The sequence below is a fragment of the Trachurus japonicus genome, chromosome 11 (assembly GCF_045865225.1).
Source record: "Trachurus japonicus isolate A0001 chromosome 11, Traja_1.0".
Classification (NCBI taxonomy): domain Eukaryota; kingdom Metazoa; phylum Chordata; class Actinopteri; order Carangiformes; family Carangidae; genus Trachurus; species Trachurus japonicus.
The window spans coordinates 33,833,912-33,852,161 of record NC_140917.1 but is presented as its reverse complement, the minus strand read 5'-3'; the positions used below and the strand labels follow the sequence as shown (position 1 = coordinate 33,852,161).

General features: G+C 42.7%; 1 protein-coding gene across 1 annotated transcript in view; it reads right to left on the bottom strand.

Moving 5' to 3' along the window:
• Positions 1 to 3,726: 3,726 nt before the first annotated feature.
• trappc9 (trafficking protein particle complex subunit 9) overlaps positions 3,727 to 18,250 on the bottom strand; it is a 266,554-nt gene continuing 252,030 nt past the window's right edge. The window contains exons 22-23 of the mRNA XM_085792340.1: positions 6,897 to 7,120; positions 3,727 to 4,646 (exon numbers count right to left, since the gene is read on the bottom strand). Of these exons, the coding sequence (XP_085648466.1) occupies positions 4,467 to 4,646; positions 6,897 to 7,120 (404 nt within the window). The 3' untranslated portion in view covers positions 3,727 to 4,466. The remainder of the gene's footprint in view (positions 4,647 to 6,896; positions 7,121 to 18,250) is intronic.

Here is an 18,250-nt window from a genome sequence, read left to right as displayed (position 1 = left end):
AATGGGCCCATTAACAAGTGTGGGTAGCGGAGATTAATCCACATTAACGTGAGACTTTTTTATAACCGAATAGAAACTCCTCGTTGTCCCTTTAAGTGAATATGTACACCCACCCTCCGAGGCCGTGGTTGCTATTTTAAAAAGTTGACTCCATACCGTCATATGTAGCCTACCTATCGTAAATTCTCAAATAAAAGAGTCTCAAACAGACACCGGCCGGGTCTATTTCTATTTTCTGCTAGTACTTGTGAATGTACCAAACCTCTGAAAGCCCACGATCGCCTGTTTGAGCAGTTTCTATGCTTCAGTCCTGCCATAGTTCTCAAAGACTCGACCCAACCCGCAGGTGTTGAAGCCTGGACCCTGGAAAATGAATGCTGCTCTGAATCCAACTCTTTTCTTCTATTCTTACTCTTTTAAACAGAACCTATTATATTTTTTTCCATCTTTGCTGAGCATAACATTTGTTCAAAATTAATTGTTTTGCCTCCAGCGAACATCGTGATATAGGCCATGAAGAGGTCTATAGTCAAAGGAGTAGGTTCATCACCTTTAATTATGGGTGCATGTTGTTTTGAGATCCGTGGGGCAGTGATGCAAGCTGCTCAGTGAACACAATGGAGGTGAATGGTACAGGTCCCCTGTCCGCCGACCGCCATCAAACGCATAATATCCAACAACTCCAAAACACTCTAGTGGACAAGTTGTTCCCTGCACATTCACCATGATAATGAAATAATTATTTCATACAGTAGCATGGTGAATGTGCAGGGAACAACTTGTCCATGAGAGTGTTTGAATGGTCAGTGGGCTGCACTTCATATATACAGCACCTCTCTAGTCTACTGACCACTCCGAATGCTTTACGATGGCAGCTGCATCCCCCATCCTCACACACTCAGACGGTACTTTTCCACCGCACACTCACATCCCAGTGATACATCTGGGACAGTCTGGGGTTCAGTGTTTTACTCAAGGACACTTCGACACGTCCACCAGGGGAGCTGGAAGTTGTTCAGTCTTGTTTGTTTGTTTGTTTCAGGGTCCCACTCACTTTACTTTCTCTAATTTTGGTCGTCAACACTGATACGAGACCTGCAGGTTATAGTAAAACTAAAGTTTTCAGGTAAAGTACAAACATGTACAGGTGTAGTAAGTGAGAAAACACTTTCTCCCTTCAGTCGGTCTGTGCTGGATCCAACAGTGAGAGGAAAGTGTAAACAGTCAAGTGTATTAAAGCAAATCTAATGTTTATTATGCTTGTCAAGCAGGTCACTCAGCGATGTTCAACATCAAAAACACCAAGCGCAGCTGCTGAATCCCTGGATGAAGTGCTTTCTTGTGTTTTCGCTCTGAAGTCTGGATTCGTCACTTCCCCTACACTGAGGCGTCTGCGGCCGAGCCCGGAATTTAATTAGAGAGAATAAGATGAATCTTCGCTCTGATAAGTGAGGATGGGACACTCTTATTTGTAGCCCTGCTTTGTACCCCAGGCTGATAAGATGGGAGTTACCTTTACTGAGGGAGGATGATGCTGCGAGGGTCAGAAAACAATATGCAGGAGATGGGATTTGCATTTGAGAAGCGAGTTTGAACAGACTGTGCTGTGCTGTGTGTGTCGGCCCGAGCACTTCAGACAATCCACTTTAATTGTTGCATGCATGAGTCTACCCACTTAGAGCTGATGTTAATTTTTTAAGAACCGAATGACTTTTCAAAGCCAGCATGCACGTACGCACTCATACACTCTGTTCCTAATCAAATAAATAAATAGATTAACAGACTAATAAGCGCCGAGGGCACGACTTTGGAATTGTTTGAGTTGCGTGCATAGCTGATGAACTTTGTAGATTCACTAATGTATTATTCACATATGTAAACTAACATGTTTACTATGACCGGAAAAGCTGTTAGCCACTTCAGATGTGACCTTCACAAGCAAACAACACCAGACTGAAGAAAAAAAAAAAGACGATTGTCATTTCTGCTGTGTTCACTGGAAACACAGCATTCTTTGCATTTCAGGACTCGGTGACATTTCAGGAGAATTCACAGTTTGCATCGACCACATAATGAGTTTCCACGTCACAATTTATGCTGTCACTTTATACGCTAAAATTCAACATAAAGATATTTAAGGGCCTTTTAGTTTCCAGACTGCCTTTCTTTAGACTCTATTAATAGTGCAGTACCTGCAAAGCAGGCACGTCTGGAATCACAGTAGTGAGGTCAGAGGGCACACTTCCAATGGTGACCCAGATGTTAAAGTTTGCAGCTGTTTGAATCAACTTTTGTGCATCAGCGGATAGCAGAGTGCAGCTCAGTCTCTCTCCTTATATAAACAGAACTGAGATCAGTATTAGTCTGAAGTGTTTCCCCTTATAATCATTGTTTATGGATTCTGAAATATGTGAATGTCAGACTCCAGGTTCCCAAAATGCTGAGGTGATAAAAGTCGGTGGAAAATGAGGATAATCATCCAGCTATTATGATTGGAAAGAGACTAATACAAAGAGCAGGGATAGTGTCAGAATGAACAGAAGTGGTCTTCTTTTAACTTTTATTTATAACAAACACATGTCACACATAATGATAGGCTAATCTAACACACTCAGATTTAGAGCTACGCTGGTGCAGTGGCACAGAGGCAAAGAAAACATCTGGCTGATCACACCCGGTGTTCCAGTGAAGCTCGTTTCAGACATCGACTTTACTCACATCAGGTCTTCTAATCACTTCCTCTAATTCTCTTTACATTGACATTATACATTATGCTTTGATATAAAAGAATCAACTGAATCAATGGCACTGTGATTGAAGAAGACAGACAATTAAAGAAAAGACAAAGTGTGATGATGGTGTTAGCGCCAGGCTACACCGCACAGTCGCTGTGGAGTCATGCAGTAGTTATCTTTAGCTGTGGCTAGTTTAGCTATCGGCTAACTGCTTCTAGCCAACAAAAGCTGACAAACTAGCTCACTAGTGATGAGTTATCAGTGAACAAAGGTTCATTCAGGAGAACTCGCTGCTCTGAGCTCTGGAAAAATGGATGGTACGCCACAGACTTTTAACCCCTTAGGCCTGTCCGGGGTCCGGTGGGCCCACCATTAAAGGGATAGTTCAACGCTTTGGCAAATTCGCCCATTGCCATAATCATTATAGTCTAGGAGTAGGTTCATTACCATTAATTATTGGTGCAAACTGTTTTTAGATCGGTGGGGAAGAGATGTGAGCTCTGCATGGCGTGCGGTACTTTCGCCTTTCCCTCATCAAACTCATTAAATAGGACAATCCAACAATTCCAAAACGCTCTGGTGGGCAAGTTGTGACCTGCACATTCACCACGCTATGAAATAATCATGTAACATTATGAGACAGAGTTGTTTTTGAGGCAAATGCATAGCCGGAACTACATTCCAGACACGGCTGCTGGGCAGAGTGACTTTAAAAGTGCAAGTCGTTCTGAGTATTTGCTACATGTGTCGTAATGTTACATATTTATACGTTATTATTTCATAGCGTGGTGAATATGCAGGTCACAACTTGTACACAAGAGTGATTTGTAATTGTTGGATTGTGTATTTAGTTTGATGAGGGAAACGCGAAAGTACCTTGTACCTCCGTCTCTGCCCCGCCGATCTAAAAACAGCTTGCACCGACAATTAAAGGAAATGAACCTACTGTACTCCTAATATGGCAATAGGCGAATTTGCCAAAATGTTGAACTATCCCTTTAATTAGGAGCAACAAGACCAGAGTTAACAAGAGTTAAGGGTGAAGAACTCACTGTGACTGTTTCCTTCAAACACCAGCATTGTGTGTGTGCTCGGTTTGCTGCTGCTCACAGGTGTAAAGTTTGGTGTCAAAAAGAAACTCGATGTAAAATTGACTTAGCCTCCTGAAGTGAGTCCAGCGCTTGTTGTGACTCGTCTGAGATGAAGTGATTTCAGTCTAAATGTCACTGTTAACAGATGCTGCTGATGCCCAGCGCTTCACCTGCGCTCAGACAGGAGGGCTCACTTTCTAATTTCACGGCTCAACTAATCTGTTTAAAACGTCACTTGTACCTTTAGCCGGCGAACAACAAACCGAGCCACGTCGTTGTGCGTCTGCGTGAGTTCGTGTTCAGCTCAGACTTTTAAGTATTTTTCTTCTTTTCTTCTGTCCTTTTCCTTCACTTTCTCTCCTTCTCTCTCTCATCTCTGCACGTTTATGAAATAAAGCTCAGCCAGAGTTGTGCATCTTCTCCGTCGGTTCACATTATCTAACATTCGCTTCAGTGTTTTTCTGACCACGCCCGTAACACACCTGTAAAATGTGTGCAACCCGTAAACAAAGAATTCAAATCCTCAGTAGATAATCTCCTCTACTGTACACACACTGACCTTTCACAAAATCATATTTACATGTGATTGGATTCATAAGGCTAATGTATTTACAGGCATTGACAGTGTCTCTCAGGGCCCCTAGGCCCCGGCCTGCAGCGGAGCGTCCAGGGCTTTGATGTGGACACTGGGCAGAGTGAACCAGGCCAGAGGAAGCTCTCGTCCAGCGCTGTCGTCCTGGAACTTGATGTTAAGGTAGAAGTCTCCGGTGTAGAGGAAGAGCAGGGCGCCCTCACACACCGCCTTCTCTTTGGGTTTGACCTGGTGACGGGGAAAGAGACAGAGCAGACGGAATCATTAGCAGCCACCTTTCAATATTTTCATAATGAAGCCGGAGCGGAGCCGGCAGGGGAGCAGGTCTGGTGAAAAGGTCCAGACAAATGAAGCGTCTCCTCTTCCACCAGACTGAAGCAGCTTTAATATTAACAAATATAAGGGCTTCATTCAAACGTTCATCTGCATTTTCCACCATCAGCTCTTTGTCCCGCCGTCATCCATGTCTTTTTTAATCGCCTCCAGCCTGTCCAACATCAGGAGGGTTTTTTCTCTTCTATAAAAAGGGCTCCTGTCTGGGGTCCCTTCTCTGCTAAGACTCCTTTTCATTTAAAGCTTTTCTGCCGTGACCTTTAGAGGAGCCCACCATGGCTTCAGCCTATTCTGCTTTTTTAAATGTTTTTCAAGTTTGCAGCTGGTTTCTTTTCACTTCACATCAGGATTTTCAGTGAGTGGAGACCTGTCTGAGTTATGTTATCCATCAAAGCACAAGTCCGGTCTGCCTCTACTGTTCCCAAAGGTACACTGTGTTCATGTATACAATATGTTACAGTCTGCCCTGCAATACTACACAACATACATAGTTTTTGAGAAAATTGAACTGATAATGTATGATAAATATATATTATTAAATATTTTAAATTGTTGGATACCTTTTAAGGGATACTTCACTCAAAATCGATAATTCACCAATCATCTACTCACCGTCATGCCAAGGAAGGGTTTGGAGAACTTTCAGAGTCATCAAAACTCTTTAGGAGTTCTAGAGGGGGGTCCGGCTGGCAACGGGTTTTCATATAATGGCAGCAGATTGTGCTCACTTTTGAATCATCCAAAACACTATGAAACATCCAGATACCTCCATACTGCTCGTCTGTACTGACCCAAGTGTCCTGAAGCCACAACATTCAATTCAATTCAAGAACATCTCGCAGAAAATCTTGTTTTCATAGTGTGTGTTTTGGACAATTTAAAAGTGAACACTATCCGCCGCCATTATATGAAAACCCGTCGCCAGCCGGACCCCCCCTGGAACTCCTAAAGAGTTTTGATGACTCTGAAAGTTCTCCAAACCCTTCCTTGGCATGATGGTGAGTAGATGATTGGTGAATTATCGATTTTGGGTGAAGTATCCCTTTGAGCATACCATCACGTTTTTTGGATTTAATTTTACATTCTTGAATTCATAAACATATGGTCACGAATAATAATGAATATACATAGTTTGCTTTTACTGGAATCACTTGAACAGAACACGGGCGGGTGCTAATGACACAGTCTTTCACCTACTGAGGACCATAGGTAAAGTCACAGTGCAACTTCAACCACTATTAATACTGGTGTTAATGCTGTGGCCACACTTTATGATTCCCTTATAAAGCATATATCTAACACACAGCTGAGAGATGGCAGGAGTGATTATGAATTAGTTTGTCAAAAAGTATCATTCACCTGTGTACTACAGTGTATTAATATACTCTAATATGTCCTTGATGTTTCATCTATTAGTCTGTTTTAAGGTGTTTTTGATGTCGAGCTGTGAACGTCCTCCTCATGTTTCTCTGTATGGAGCAGCCCTCCTGTCTCACCTGTTATATTTGTTTGTAAGTGACAACGTTTAATAAAGACATTGACCTATGTAAATGAATTTATAGCTGCATACAACTACAGTGTTATGTGTTATAAACTGTTGATTAAATGTGTAAACACAGCTTATAAATGCTGAATGTTCCCACAGTTCCAGTATTTTGTCCCAGTTTAGCATGGGTTTACTTCCACTGGTGTTTCCACGGTCAGTGATGTATGTCGTTACAGCTGACAATTATTACACATATTAAATATTTAATATCCAATGTTGGAAACTTGAGCTGGAAACATAAGACAAATGCAGCAGCAGCACAGAGCTGCTCATCAGCTGTGAGCAAAACAAGCTGCATTGTTAGTTTTTGAATCTGTCTCAGTGACAACACACAAAGCATTCTGGGTAAAACCAATGTGCTACATCTGTCTTAAAACTCCTCGCTCATTAACAGTGTGTTCAGTGTGACCTGTGCTGCTGGGTGCCGCAGCAGAACTCCGGCATAAACAACTGTACTCCTTCAGTCTAATCCTGTGACAACCTGGAGCGTTGCGGTTACATAACGTGACGTAACCGCGTGAAATGTCTTTCCTTTACTTTTTGGCGGGGGGGGGATAACACTCGTGCACTCGTTTCCCCACTCCCCGTGCAGCACTGACCGTGTCGATGTAGAAGGTGTTGGAGCCGATGAAGGTGACGGCGTCCTCCAGGTCGTAGTTCTGGACTCCGTTCTGGTAGTCCTGGTACGGCACCACGGTCAGAGCCAGGGGCCCCACCGGGTTCTTGCTCAGGTTGGTCAGTTTCACCTCCAGGGCCAGCGCCTCCCCCACGCCGCAGTCGGCCACCACGTCGCAGTCGCACGGCTTCCCGTTCACCAGCACATCTGTAAAAATAAGACACGGGGCGGATTAGCAGGAGAGGAAGGAGAAGTGGGGTAGGGGGATTTGTTTAAAGGGATATTTCAACATTTTGGCAAAATTCACCCATTGCTACAATCCCTACAGTCATAGCAGTAGAGCCGTTACCTTTAATTGTCGGTGCAAGCTGTTTTTCGATCGGCGGAGCAGAGCCGCGAGCTGCTCATCTAATGCTATGGAGGCATATGGTATTTCTGGCTTTCCCTCATCCAATACACAATCCAACAACTCCAAAATGCTCTCGTGGACAAGTTGTGACCTGCACATTCACCACGCTATGAGATAATAACAGAACGTTACCAGACAGAGTTGTTTTTGAGGCAAATGCGTTACCAAAACTACATTTCAGACACAGCTGCTGGGTGGAGTGATTTCAAAAGCAAGTAGTTCTGAGTATCTGCTTCATGTGTCGTAATTGTACATAATTATATGTCATTACTTCATAGCGTGGTGAATGTGCAGGTCACAACGAGAGTGTTTTGGAGTTGTTGGATTGTGTATTCATTTGATGAGGGAAACGTGGAAATACAGTGCAGCTCACGTCTCTGCCCCGCCGATCGAAAAACAGCTTGCACCTACAATTAAAGGTAATGAACCTACTCCTAAGGGATTATCATAATAGGTGAATTTGTCAAAATGTTGAGATATTCCTTTAAAAGTGGAGCTGTGAGGATTCAGACATGTGCTGCCTGCCCTCCCTCCCGGGCTCCACTTCGTTAGTATTCATCGAGACGCGAGCCGACCATTAATAGCCTATCATACTGTTTCTGGTGCAGGATCAATAGGCTTTGTTTGTCCTAAAATACATTGTATTGACATTGGTGGAGAGCGCCGGAGCCGTGGCTATTACACTGGACTCCCTCCTGTTAATCTCATGCATGACTAATTTCTGTCAAGAAAGGGGCGAATGAGATTGTTGGAACAAGTCTACCGTGCGCACACATGCACAAACACAGGAACACACACAGCTTCCTGAAGTATACTTGGTTTTACACCCCCCCTCCCTCACTTTTTCTCTCTTCCTTGTCACAACCAACCACCAAACACTGAGTGAGTTCAATTCAATTCCACTAATGTGTGGCCAGTCACTCCTGATGTGGCCTCTATTTGGCTAAGGTGCAGAGGGAGACACAGTGATTTGTTTTGAACAACGAGCTCAGTGAACTGGGCTCGGCGCGCTGCTGGCAACGACCGAGGACCAGACCGAATCCAAACATGGGGGGGTGGGGGGGTGGGGGGGATTCAGGGGCACACCCGAAGAGATCACCCGAGTAATGACTCCCCCGAGAGTAACGGTGGCACAAACACACACACACACAAACCACTCGTCATACGCTTTCTAGTGTCGGGCCCGCGGCTGTGATAAACACTGTGAGTCAGAGCGGCTGAGCCTGCGTGACAGCCTGATGAAAGAGCCGGGCTGCGTTCACCGCCGCTGGTGTGCTGATCTGTTGCGTACAGCGAGGGGTGAGGGTCGACGGGGAGGAGGTAGGAAGACAGACAGACAGACAGACAGACAGACAGAGAGAGGGGTTGGGGTGTGTGTGACTGAGGCCGTACCCTGGGGAGGCTGGAGCTACAGGAGGGTGACATTCAGCTCCACGTCTGTATTAAAAACACACTTCACTCAACACAGACAACCTGCAGCTCTCACGAAAGGAAAAAGGCCTCCGAGGGAGTTTTTTTCTCCTGGTCACGACTATACAGTACATGTATCTATATATATACACACACACACACACATGAAGTGTCAGTTTGCTCATGATAACCAGTAAACGTTAAGCTTTGATGACATTCTGTAGATTGTTTGTACGCAGTGCTACACAATTATGGAACTATAGACATTGTTACTGTTGATATTGGTGTTATGTTATTGTGCTTTTTGAAAAAATAAAATAAAAGTCTGCTTTGTGGTTTGACTAAATTAGACACGGACTGTGTTTGGGAGATTTGGCTTCTTTTGTTTAAGAACTGTGGAAACTGAGGTAAAGTACTGTGTTGAGATATTGTATTGAGCTGCTACAAAATGCATTCTGATTTTGTACTGTTCATTAGCCACTGATAATTATTTGGTGAAAATTGTGCCAGTATTGTAATGCAAACAACAACAACACTCTAAAGATCATAAGTCAAGAGGCGAATGAACGCACCTTGTAGAGAGAATTAAAAAGATGGCATTATTGAGTATGTACTGTATGCATGCTGTAGAAACCTAAATGTTATTTCACTTAATTAATTAAAAGGTGATTTATGTTTATTCTGATAGAAAAAGGGCTATTTATTTGTTGGCAGTTCATATTTACAGTAAGTAATAAGTTCATAGTTTAATTAATTGCACTGAGCGTGGATGATTTAAAATGTTTAAAATTTCATATACATTGCTGTCATATTTTGGAGTATGTTGTGGTTTACTGATTGTGCATATCCCATGGCTTTCTTTGCGTCACTCTTTTTTATTTTTCTTATCGTGTATTAATGTTTGTATCAACCAAACCAAGAGAATCCCATGGAGGATTTTTTTTTTTGTCATGGATTTTGATTACAACGAGGGAATGATTAAAGTGTCAAGCTAAAGCTTCATTAATTAGGAACCCACACATGCATCAACAAACAAAGTATCTCTTTTTCACACATTCCCATGTATCTTCATTACTTGTTGCGAGTTTAATATGTTCTTGTAGTTTTTTTTATGTGATTCACAGTTTTTGTAGTTTGATGCACTAAAATCAGCAGCAAAATGCTCGTGGTGAATAATCTTAAAGGGATAGTTCAACATTTTGGCAACAATCCCTTTAATTTTTTCCTTCTCTGGTATGAACGACCGGCTTCAACATAATCCTGATGGGATGAATAATAAGCAGTTACAGCATATGAGGGAGCAGAAAATTCAAAATGGAAATACATCAACTCAAGAGACGAGTAAATATCTTTCAACCTCTTTTGATCAAGTAAAGTACAAGAAGAGAAGAGAGAACTGTAGCCTGTAGATTATTAACACCATGACAGTCGATGACCTGTTGATGTGGTCTGACCAGTCTCACAGTGTTATGACCGCAATGCAACCTGCAACACTGTGCAACGTGTGTGTCTCCTTATCCAGTTATTGATCAATATTTTAATACAAGATCTAAATGAAGTCTCAGGAGCTGCCTGGTCCTAGGCTTTTATACATATTGTCAGATCTGACAGTCACTCTTCCATCCAGTGCTTCAGTTCACTTGAAAGTCATAATCTAAACACCTGCTAATCTATGTTGTAAAGAATGTGCCGATAAAGTTGGGTAATTCAAACACCATTTAACCTTCTGGAGCTTTAGAGTGTTTATGTAAATTATGCTTTTCCTGGAAAACCTTTGGTGATGCTGGATTAGGGCACCAATGCACACACAAACATGTATAGTGTAGTATCTGCATGGCCGGTAGCTCTCAGCCTATAGTGACACCTTAGCAAGTAGTTATATTTAGTTTGTTCAAAGTCTTGTTGCTAGGAGATGTGCAAATTATAGGTAGCCTACATTGGCTCTAAAACTGGAAATAAATTCCTTCGCATTAAAAGGGAACAAAGAAGGATGGTTAGTCTGCACTCCCACACACAGGCAGCTCAGTCACACACACCTACAGCCTCAACATTTTGCTAAAGACTTTCTCATATGAGCATCGGAGCAATCAGCTGATTTAGATAACCGACACGTACACAGAAAAACAAGCGGTAAGAGCAGAGCGAGGGAGAGGTGGCTCACTGCAACTGTGCTCAAAAAAATGACTTGTTAGTATGAAGAAGAAAAAAAAACAGATTTAATCACAGTGGTGGAAGATTAGTACTGATGAGATGAGACACTAAATAAAATCTCCACATTTTAGACTAATCACCCTTTACTTAACCTTCAAAAGAAATAACCGGGAGATAAAGGCTTGTGGTCGCGGGGCCTCCGGGGCCTCCGAGGGCTCTCAGCAAACATCTTTGCATCTCCCCAGAGAGGACTTGAAAGGTCACAACAAAACACTGCTTTTAAAAAGCAGAGCTGAGTGGCGCGGTGCCGCTGTACCGATGCTCTGGAAACAGGCGCCCCCCTGTTAAGTAGCTACATCCAGGAAGACAGTTACAGCTTCCCTAGAGGCTCAATATGCATAATGTGGCGTCCCTCAGGCTTTCAGAGGGAACCAGACCATAATAAAATATTGCGGTTTTAAGCTTCAATATTTTATTTGGATTTGACTACACCAAGTGATAGTATTAGATATATATTATACAAAATACAGCACAAAGTTATCTTGTTTCAACATCAGACCAATTAGATCAGGTTACTTGTTTAGGTTCTGCAGAGACATATCAGCTTTAAAAGTCATTTGGCCAATTTTGCATCTAAGACAAAATAATTTATCAATATATATCACATGTGGCATCACTATAGTAATATTTAAAAGGTGTCATTCAGATATTACATGTATTGATTTCAATAGTTTACCTAGATTGCCCTGAATCCTCTGGGTCTAGGCTAAGACATTAAAGGAGACATATGATGCCGTCTTTCCACAAGTTAAAATAGTTCCCAGGTGTCTTAAAGACATGTCTGTGACATGCTTTGGTTAAAATCCCCCAAGGATCAAACATCACAGCTCTTTTCATCCTCTCTAAACAGCCCTGTTCAGAACGGCTGCTTTCAGTGCCTGTCCCTTTAAATGCAAATGACCCACCACTTGCCCCGCCCCATCCTTTCTACTGGTACCAGGTAGGGGTGGGGTTATGCAAATTTGAAAACTAGGTACATCACCTGAAGACAGCTGAGGGAACAGCTCATAAAACCACATGGATTTCAACCTAGGGAGCCTGAACATCATTGTTCATTCATCAACATTGTCAGTTCTCACATTTTGGGGGCTGGAAGGCAAGACAAACACCTAAATATATGTTAAAGAGCCTTCAAAAAGTGATATTTACATAATATGTCCCCTTTAAGGTGATAAAAAATGAAACAGTATAATGTCCTCTGCTCTATGGTCATCACTTGTCTCTTATTTATATTCCACAACTGCCGAGCTGTTTACTAGCTCGCTGCTAGCTGAGGTTATTACTCAGATTCTCCAGATTTTAACAGAGTAAAGACAGAGAGACACAACCTGCTGTGCATTTCTTCAAATACTAAAAATGACTGTCTGGTATTTCTTTTTCACACAAAACCAGTCTTGCACAAAATGAACATTACATAACAATGGCTGAATAAAATGTGCCACTAGTGTTGCCAGCTGTACACCTTCAAATGCACTGGTGAGAATATTTGTAACTTCATTGTGTGGTTGGTTTGTCAGTTTGCTCCTCTATGTCCTCACATATGAAGTATTTTATCCAATTTTCAAGCTGCTCTCCACTCGTTTCTGTTTCCTATATCAGACAACAACAAGGCTCACATATAACATGTAAACCAGCAGTCGCTTCCAAGCTGCTGCTAGACTTCTGATTTTATAACCACAAAGTTGTCTGACAACATGATACTGGGGACTTCTCTTGGTCCAAAAGTAGAGATTGTGTCGATCGATCGGCAACTGGTCGGATCGGGCCGATATGATAAAAATCCAATCAAAGGTTAAAATCACAGATCCGATCGCATTATCGTTTCAGCATCTGGTCTATTTTGTGCATGAGTGAGAGAGAACCCGGTCGCTCTCGACACCGGCGGACCACGGACCGAATCCCGCGGCTGGATTCCAAAATTAAACAAAATGCTCCTTACGCTGTCAAAACAGGCTCGTCACTTGTTTCAACCTTATTGACATACAGATTGCGCAAATAAGCGATAGAAAACAATCTTTTTTCCCTTAGGTGTGTGACTCAGTGTCACTCCCAGTAAGACGCTGTACTTAGTGTCTGCTCATCAAAATCCTCTACTGAAGGAAAGTCCAACAATGTGCAGACAGAGCAGGAATATGAAGACTCCTGGCTGAAAAAAACGTTATGGGTAGCAGGGCCGGTCCTAGAGTCTGGGGGGCCCAGAGCAAAGAAGCCCCCTTTTACATTTAAGTTCATTTCAGAGCCTGTACTTTCTTACTACTTGAGTAAAGGAGTTGAATCAGTACTTCTACTTTTACCAGGGTATTTTTGCACGAGTGGATGAATTAATGGGGAAAAAAAGAGTAAAAAAAATATAAATATTAATAATATCGTCCCATGTGATCGATCGGTTCTGATCGGTAATCGGATTGGTGAGGCTTTAGGTGATCGGTGATCAGTATCGGTCCCAAAAAACCTGATCGGACCATCTCTATCCAAAAGCTTTCGGATTTGTCACTAGATGCCATAGCAACAAGGTGAAAAGTTGCTAAATCTAAAACACTGCTGCTGACAGGTGTCGATAAAGCTGCTCAAACTATATTTGTTACACTTTTGGTAATGCAATTTTCCATTAAAACCTCAATCTGATAGCAGTAATGAGAAAAACAATTACTTCTTCAGCTGTAGAACTAGTTAAAGTCCTTGCTGCACTTTTCTTTTTAAAAGGCACAACATTTTTGGGAGGCTTTAACAAAGACATGAAAGTCACTTTCTCTCTTCCCAGCCTTGTGATGATATTAGCTGGAGGGAGGAGGAGAAAGGAGGGCGAGCTGGAAGAGAGGGGAAAAAAGAAAATGAAGAGTTGCGTGAGCTGCAGAGAGGAGCAGTTTTTGGCCCGTTAAGAGGAATCGTCCTAATAAAACAGGCCACTAAACACGGAATAGGTAAATGTCAGCAGGAAGGAGGACGGAGGATTTAGTGGGAGAGATATCACTGCGACAAAGCACTAAGAGCTGAGTGAGCAACAGGTACATCACCGGGTGAGTGTGTGAGTGTCTGTGTGTGTGTGTGTGTGTGGTGGTCTTAGTTAGGATAACGGTGTTTGTCAAGAAATGACTCAGGAGGGTCATTTTTAATGCACTGCTTTGCTGTGCAGCGACAGGTTCATTAATAAATTCAAAGAAATGAGAGCAATTGATCTGTTTATTAATTTCCCTGCCTGTGCTAACGCGCAGCTACATTACTTACGGCGCGTTACATAACCCCTGAGCACACACACACACACACACATATACAAACACACACACATATACAGCTCTGCCCAGATGCTGCTGCTGCTGCTGGAGTCTGCAGAGGCAAAGCGCTGCGGCAGGCGTCGCCACAGCAACCAGGAGAGAAACAGAGAGAGAGAGAGAGAGAGATGACACCTCCCTCCTGGATGAATATGAAAGCCACAGATCAAACTACTACTCAGAGATTAAACAAGCCTCTCCTCCCCTCGCCGTTTCCCCCCCCATCACCCGCGAGGTGCAAGAGCAGGTGAAGATAAAGATGACGGCCCGACGCCTGCAGATTTTTTTTTTTTTTTTTTTTACCGGTGTTTACATGATTACGCCGTGCGTCACGCCGGGTGTCTGCTCAGCTCATTAAGATTCACTCACAAACACTGTGCTGCTGGAGGAGGAGGTGGTGGCGTAAAGGGACAAATGAGATCCAGACACATTGAGATGTCATGTTCATCACAACTGGCTCTGCATGAAGCGCCATCTCTCCTGTGTGTGTGTGTGTGTGTGTGTGTGTGTGTGGCGGAGATGCTTTTAAACAAAGGGGGCGTCACTCTGCTGCTCAACTGATTACGTCAGACATTATGCTACGGTGCACGTGCATGTGTGTGTTTGTGAGATTATTTTGTCAAGTTTTCTTTGAAAAGGCATGTTGTGTTTTTGGAGAAATGTTGTGTGCCAACAAGTGCTGTTGCATAACTTACTGTGGCACATCAGGAGGTGAATGAAGTGCTTATATAATAAAAAAAAAAAAAAGTAGAGGGTATAATTATACATTTTTTTTACACCTTTCTTTGTGAGCAAGTGTTAATTACATTTTAAAGATGTCTGACAAACCTTTATTCTCAAAGAACTCAAAATGAGATCTGTCCTGAGAATAAAATTGAAATGAATGAAATAAATGATAAACATCTAAGTGACTGAGGCAGCAGGAGACCAGACACTGGTGTGTTATGAAAGGTAAAGTGACTGTTTTTGTGGATGGAGTTTGGCGGCTATAAAGAGCTGCTCCTTGTTAAACACAAAATGATCGTATTCTTTTAACAAAGGATCTGTCCCTCCATTCAGATGTCATACACTTATAATAATAATCTGCACCAGTTTCAATGGACGATCTCTGACATGGATCAAATAGTGCATCGATTGTTAGGATTTGAGTTATTGACGGTTATTCACAGTGAAAACATGTTGAGTAGAGTTCCTTTAAATGCCACGATAACCAGCTTCATCTGAAAATGAGATCATGTATTGTTTTCACTGAACTGACACCAGGTCAGCTCCACTGAGGTCAGGGGTCAGATGTTTTGTAGATTGGAGATTGTGTAGATGGGCGCATAGGAAGTTGTAATAAAAAGATGTTCAAGTCAACCACATAGTCAATAAAATTTATATTAATCAATTAAAAAGGTTAGACCAACCTGGGCTGTGGCCGTCTAGGTCATTGTTCTGTCCAGACTTCCAACGCCCAGAGTTTTTGAAATAAATCAAGACCATCAGCGTTTCTAAATGTCACTAGGTGTGAACATGTTAAGACATGTGTTGCAGTATGAGGACTGGAGGTCAACGGATAGCGGGTTTTTAAAAGGATATTTCAACATTTTGGCATATTCGTCTATTGCGATAATCCCTATAGTCATAGAGGTAGGTTCATTACCTTTAATTGTCGGTTTTGAGATGCGCGGGCAGAGACACGAGCTGCTCAGCCAACACAATGGAGGTGAACAGTATTTTCGCCTTTCCCTCATCATAACTCATCAAATACACAATCCAACAACTCCAAAACACTCTCGTGGACAAGTTGTGACCTGCACATTCACCACGCTATGAAATAATTATGTAACATTACAACACATGAAGCAAATACTCGGAACGATTGTACTGTACTTGCGCTTTTAAAGTCACTCTGCCGAGCCACTGTGTCTGGAATGTAGTTCTGGCTCTGAATTTGCCTCGAAAACAAGTAATGTTACAGTACATGATTATCACAATAACCCCTTGTGTCCCCAGCTGTCTCTAGAGCAGGAAGTTCATTTTGCTTAAGTTTAGTTCATGTTGAGCCTTGTTTAAAAACAAATGATTTCTGGTATCTTCAGCGTTAGTTGAAACTTGTGCTTGGATGTTTAGTGCATGATGTAGCATAACAGTTCACAGCCATCAGCAACTATCAGAGCCAATACTTCTGCAAATGGGGATAGTTTATAAAATGTTGTATTAATCACATTAATTGGCATCGTCCTCATTTAGCCGATTAATCAGTTTTCCTCTAATGGAGTTCTCAAGGGGCCTGAAAATAAAACCAGGCCAGGACCGACCCATTGAAGCCCGGACCTGACGCAGCCCGACTCACCAGCCTTAATTCTCAGCCTGAACCTGAAGATGTACTCACTCTCAGACTGGCCTAAGATCATATTCAGTCTTTTACCCATGGAATACCTGACATACTGGGCCAAAGGTAAAATTGGTGTATTTTTTGACATGTGGACTCCATTTTTGGATTATGTGGGACCTAGGATATCTAGTATATTTTGGAAGACTTTTCCAAAACCACGGAATGATGATTGAATTTGTGGGGGAGCCTTGGTTGTCTGTAACTCTCGCTTTTCCTTTCTTTTTCTCTCCTTTTTTTTTCTTTTCTTATGAGAATGATATTTATGTGTATATCTGCATACAGTATGTGTGCGTATATGCATGTGTATGTATGTACTGTACATGTATATACTGTATATTTGTAATCTTTCTGAATACCACTTGTAAGATAAGACTGTGCTGTGGGATCTGTTCTGGAGTTGGGGTGTGTGTGTGTGTGTGTGTGTGTGTGTGGGGGGGGGGGGACTGTAATATGTGACATGTGAATGTTTAAATATTAATAAAGATACTTAAAAAAAAAATCAAACAACAAACAAACAAAAAAAGGAAACCTGAGGCCAGACCCGGGTCATCTGTGTATATTTTGGGCCTGAACCGGTCAGTGCAGCCCGGCCTGTTGATGACTCTACCCTCTAATGAGGATGACAGTACAACAGATAACATTTATATTTTTTCTCCCATGCATCGGGGTCAGACAGCAGATACACTCAGGAGTCATGTGATGTGAGATAATGGTGACAAGGTGAGCACGGTGACAGAGGAGGTGAGTTTACAGAGTTTTTACTTTACATAGGTTACAAATCATAAATGTCTTTAATCAGCCACGTGTTCATTTCTATACAACAAAAGACTAGAATGGAGAGCCGGTGGGAGAGGTGTCGGCGTCTTTTCCCTCCAGGATGAACATTAGTGAGGAGTTGCGCTCTGGCCCACATGAGCAGGTTATCAGGGTCTAACAGCTCTAGCCCGCCAGCGGCCCGGAGCCAGGCGGGGTCATTGATGAATGCTCCGATGGAGCCAGAGGATGTGCTTTAAAAGGTTGAGGTGTGCTGCAGCGGGGCTAAAAATAACCCGCCAGCCTCTGATATTCCCCCTGAGCCATCTGCCCCTTTTATAATTATCCCCATAACAACCACTCACTTGATATCTGTTGTCTTTCCCTTCAACCAGCGTTTTACAGATTCCATCTGCTCCGACCAGAAGAAGCAGCCAGGGACACGTTTGGACGTCCACCTGCTTCACTTGAGCTGGACGTGAAATAACTTCCACATTTATCAGTTGAGAGCAGGAGGCCTATGTGTTTTACAGTCTACTAATTTTACCTCCTCTCTGGTAACATATGCAGCCTGATAGATGGTAATGTGGTGAAGACAATATAAATCAACCATACATTCTGTGGCTTTAACTCCTCCCATTGCAGCATTTCTCCAAAGGGTCTGAGTAATTGTGGTCCATCTGTGCCTCTCTCTGAAATCTGACGCTGTGTGTAATTATTTCTCTGTTAGCGGGGACATATTTAAGCAGTTTCACCCCAAACATGCGCCCCCCCCCCCCTGCTTGGCTGCTGTAGTTTCAGTCGGTAGTGTGCAGCAGCCTGTGGCGGAATAAAAGACTGGGAGGTTACGCTGCAGCAACAGTTCAGAAGTTGGGTGGACTGATATTGGCCGGTCTCCACACAAG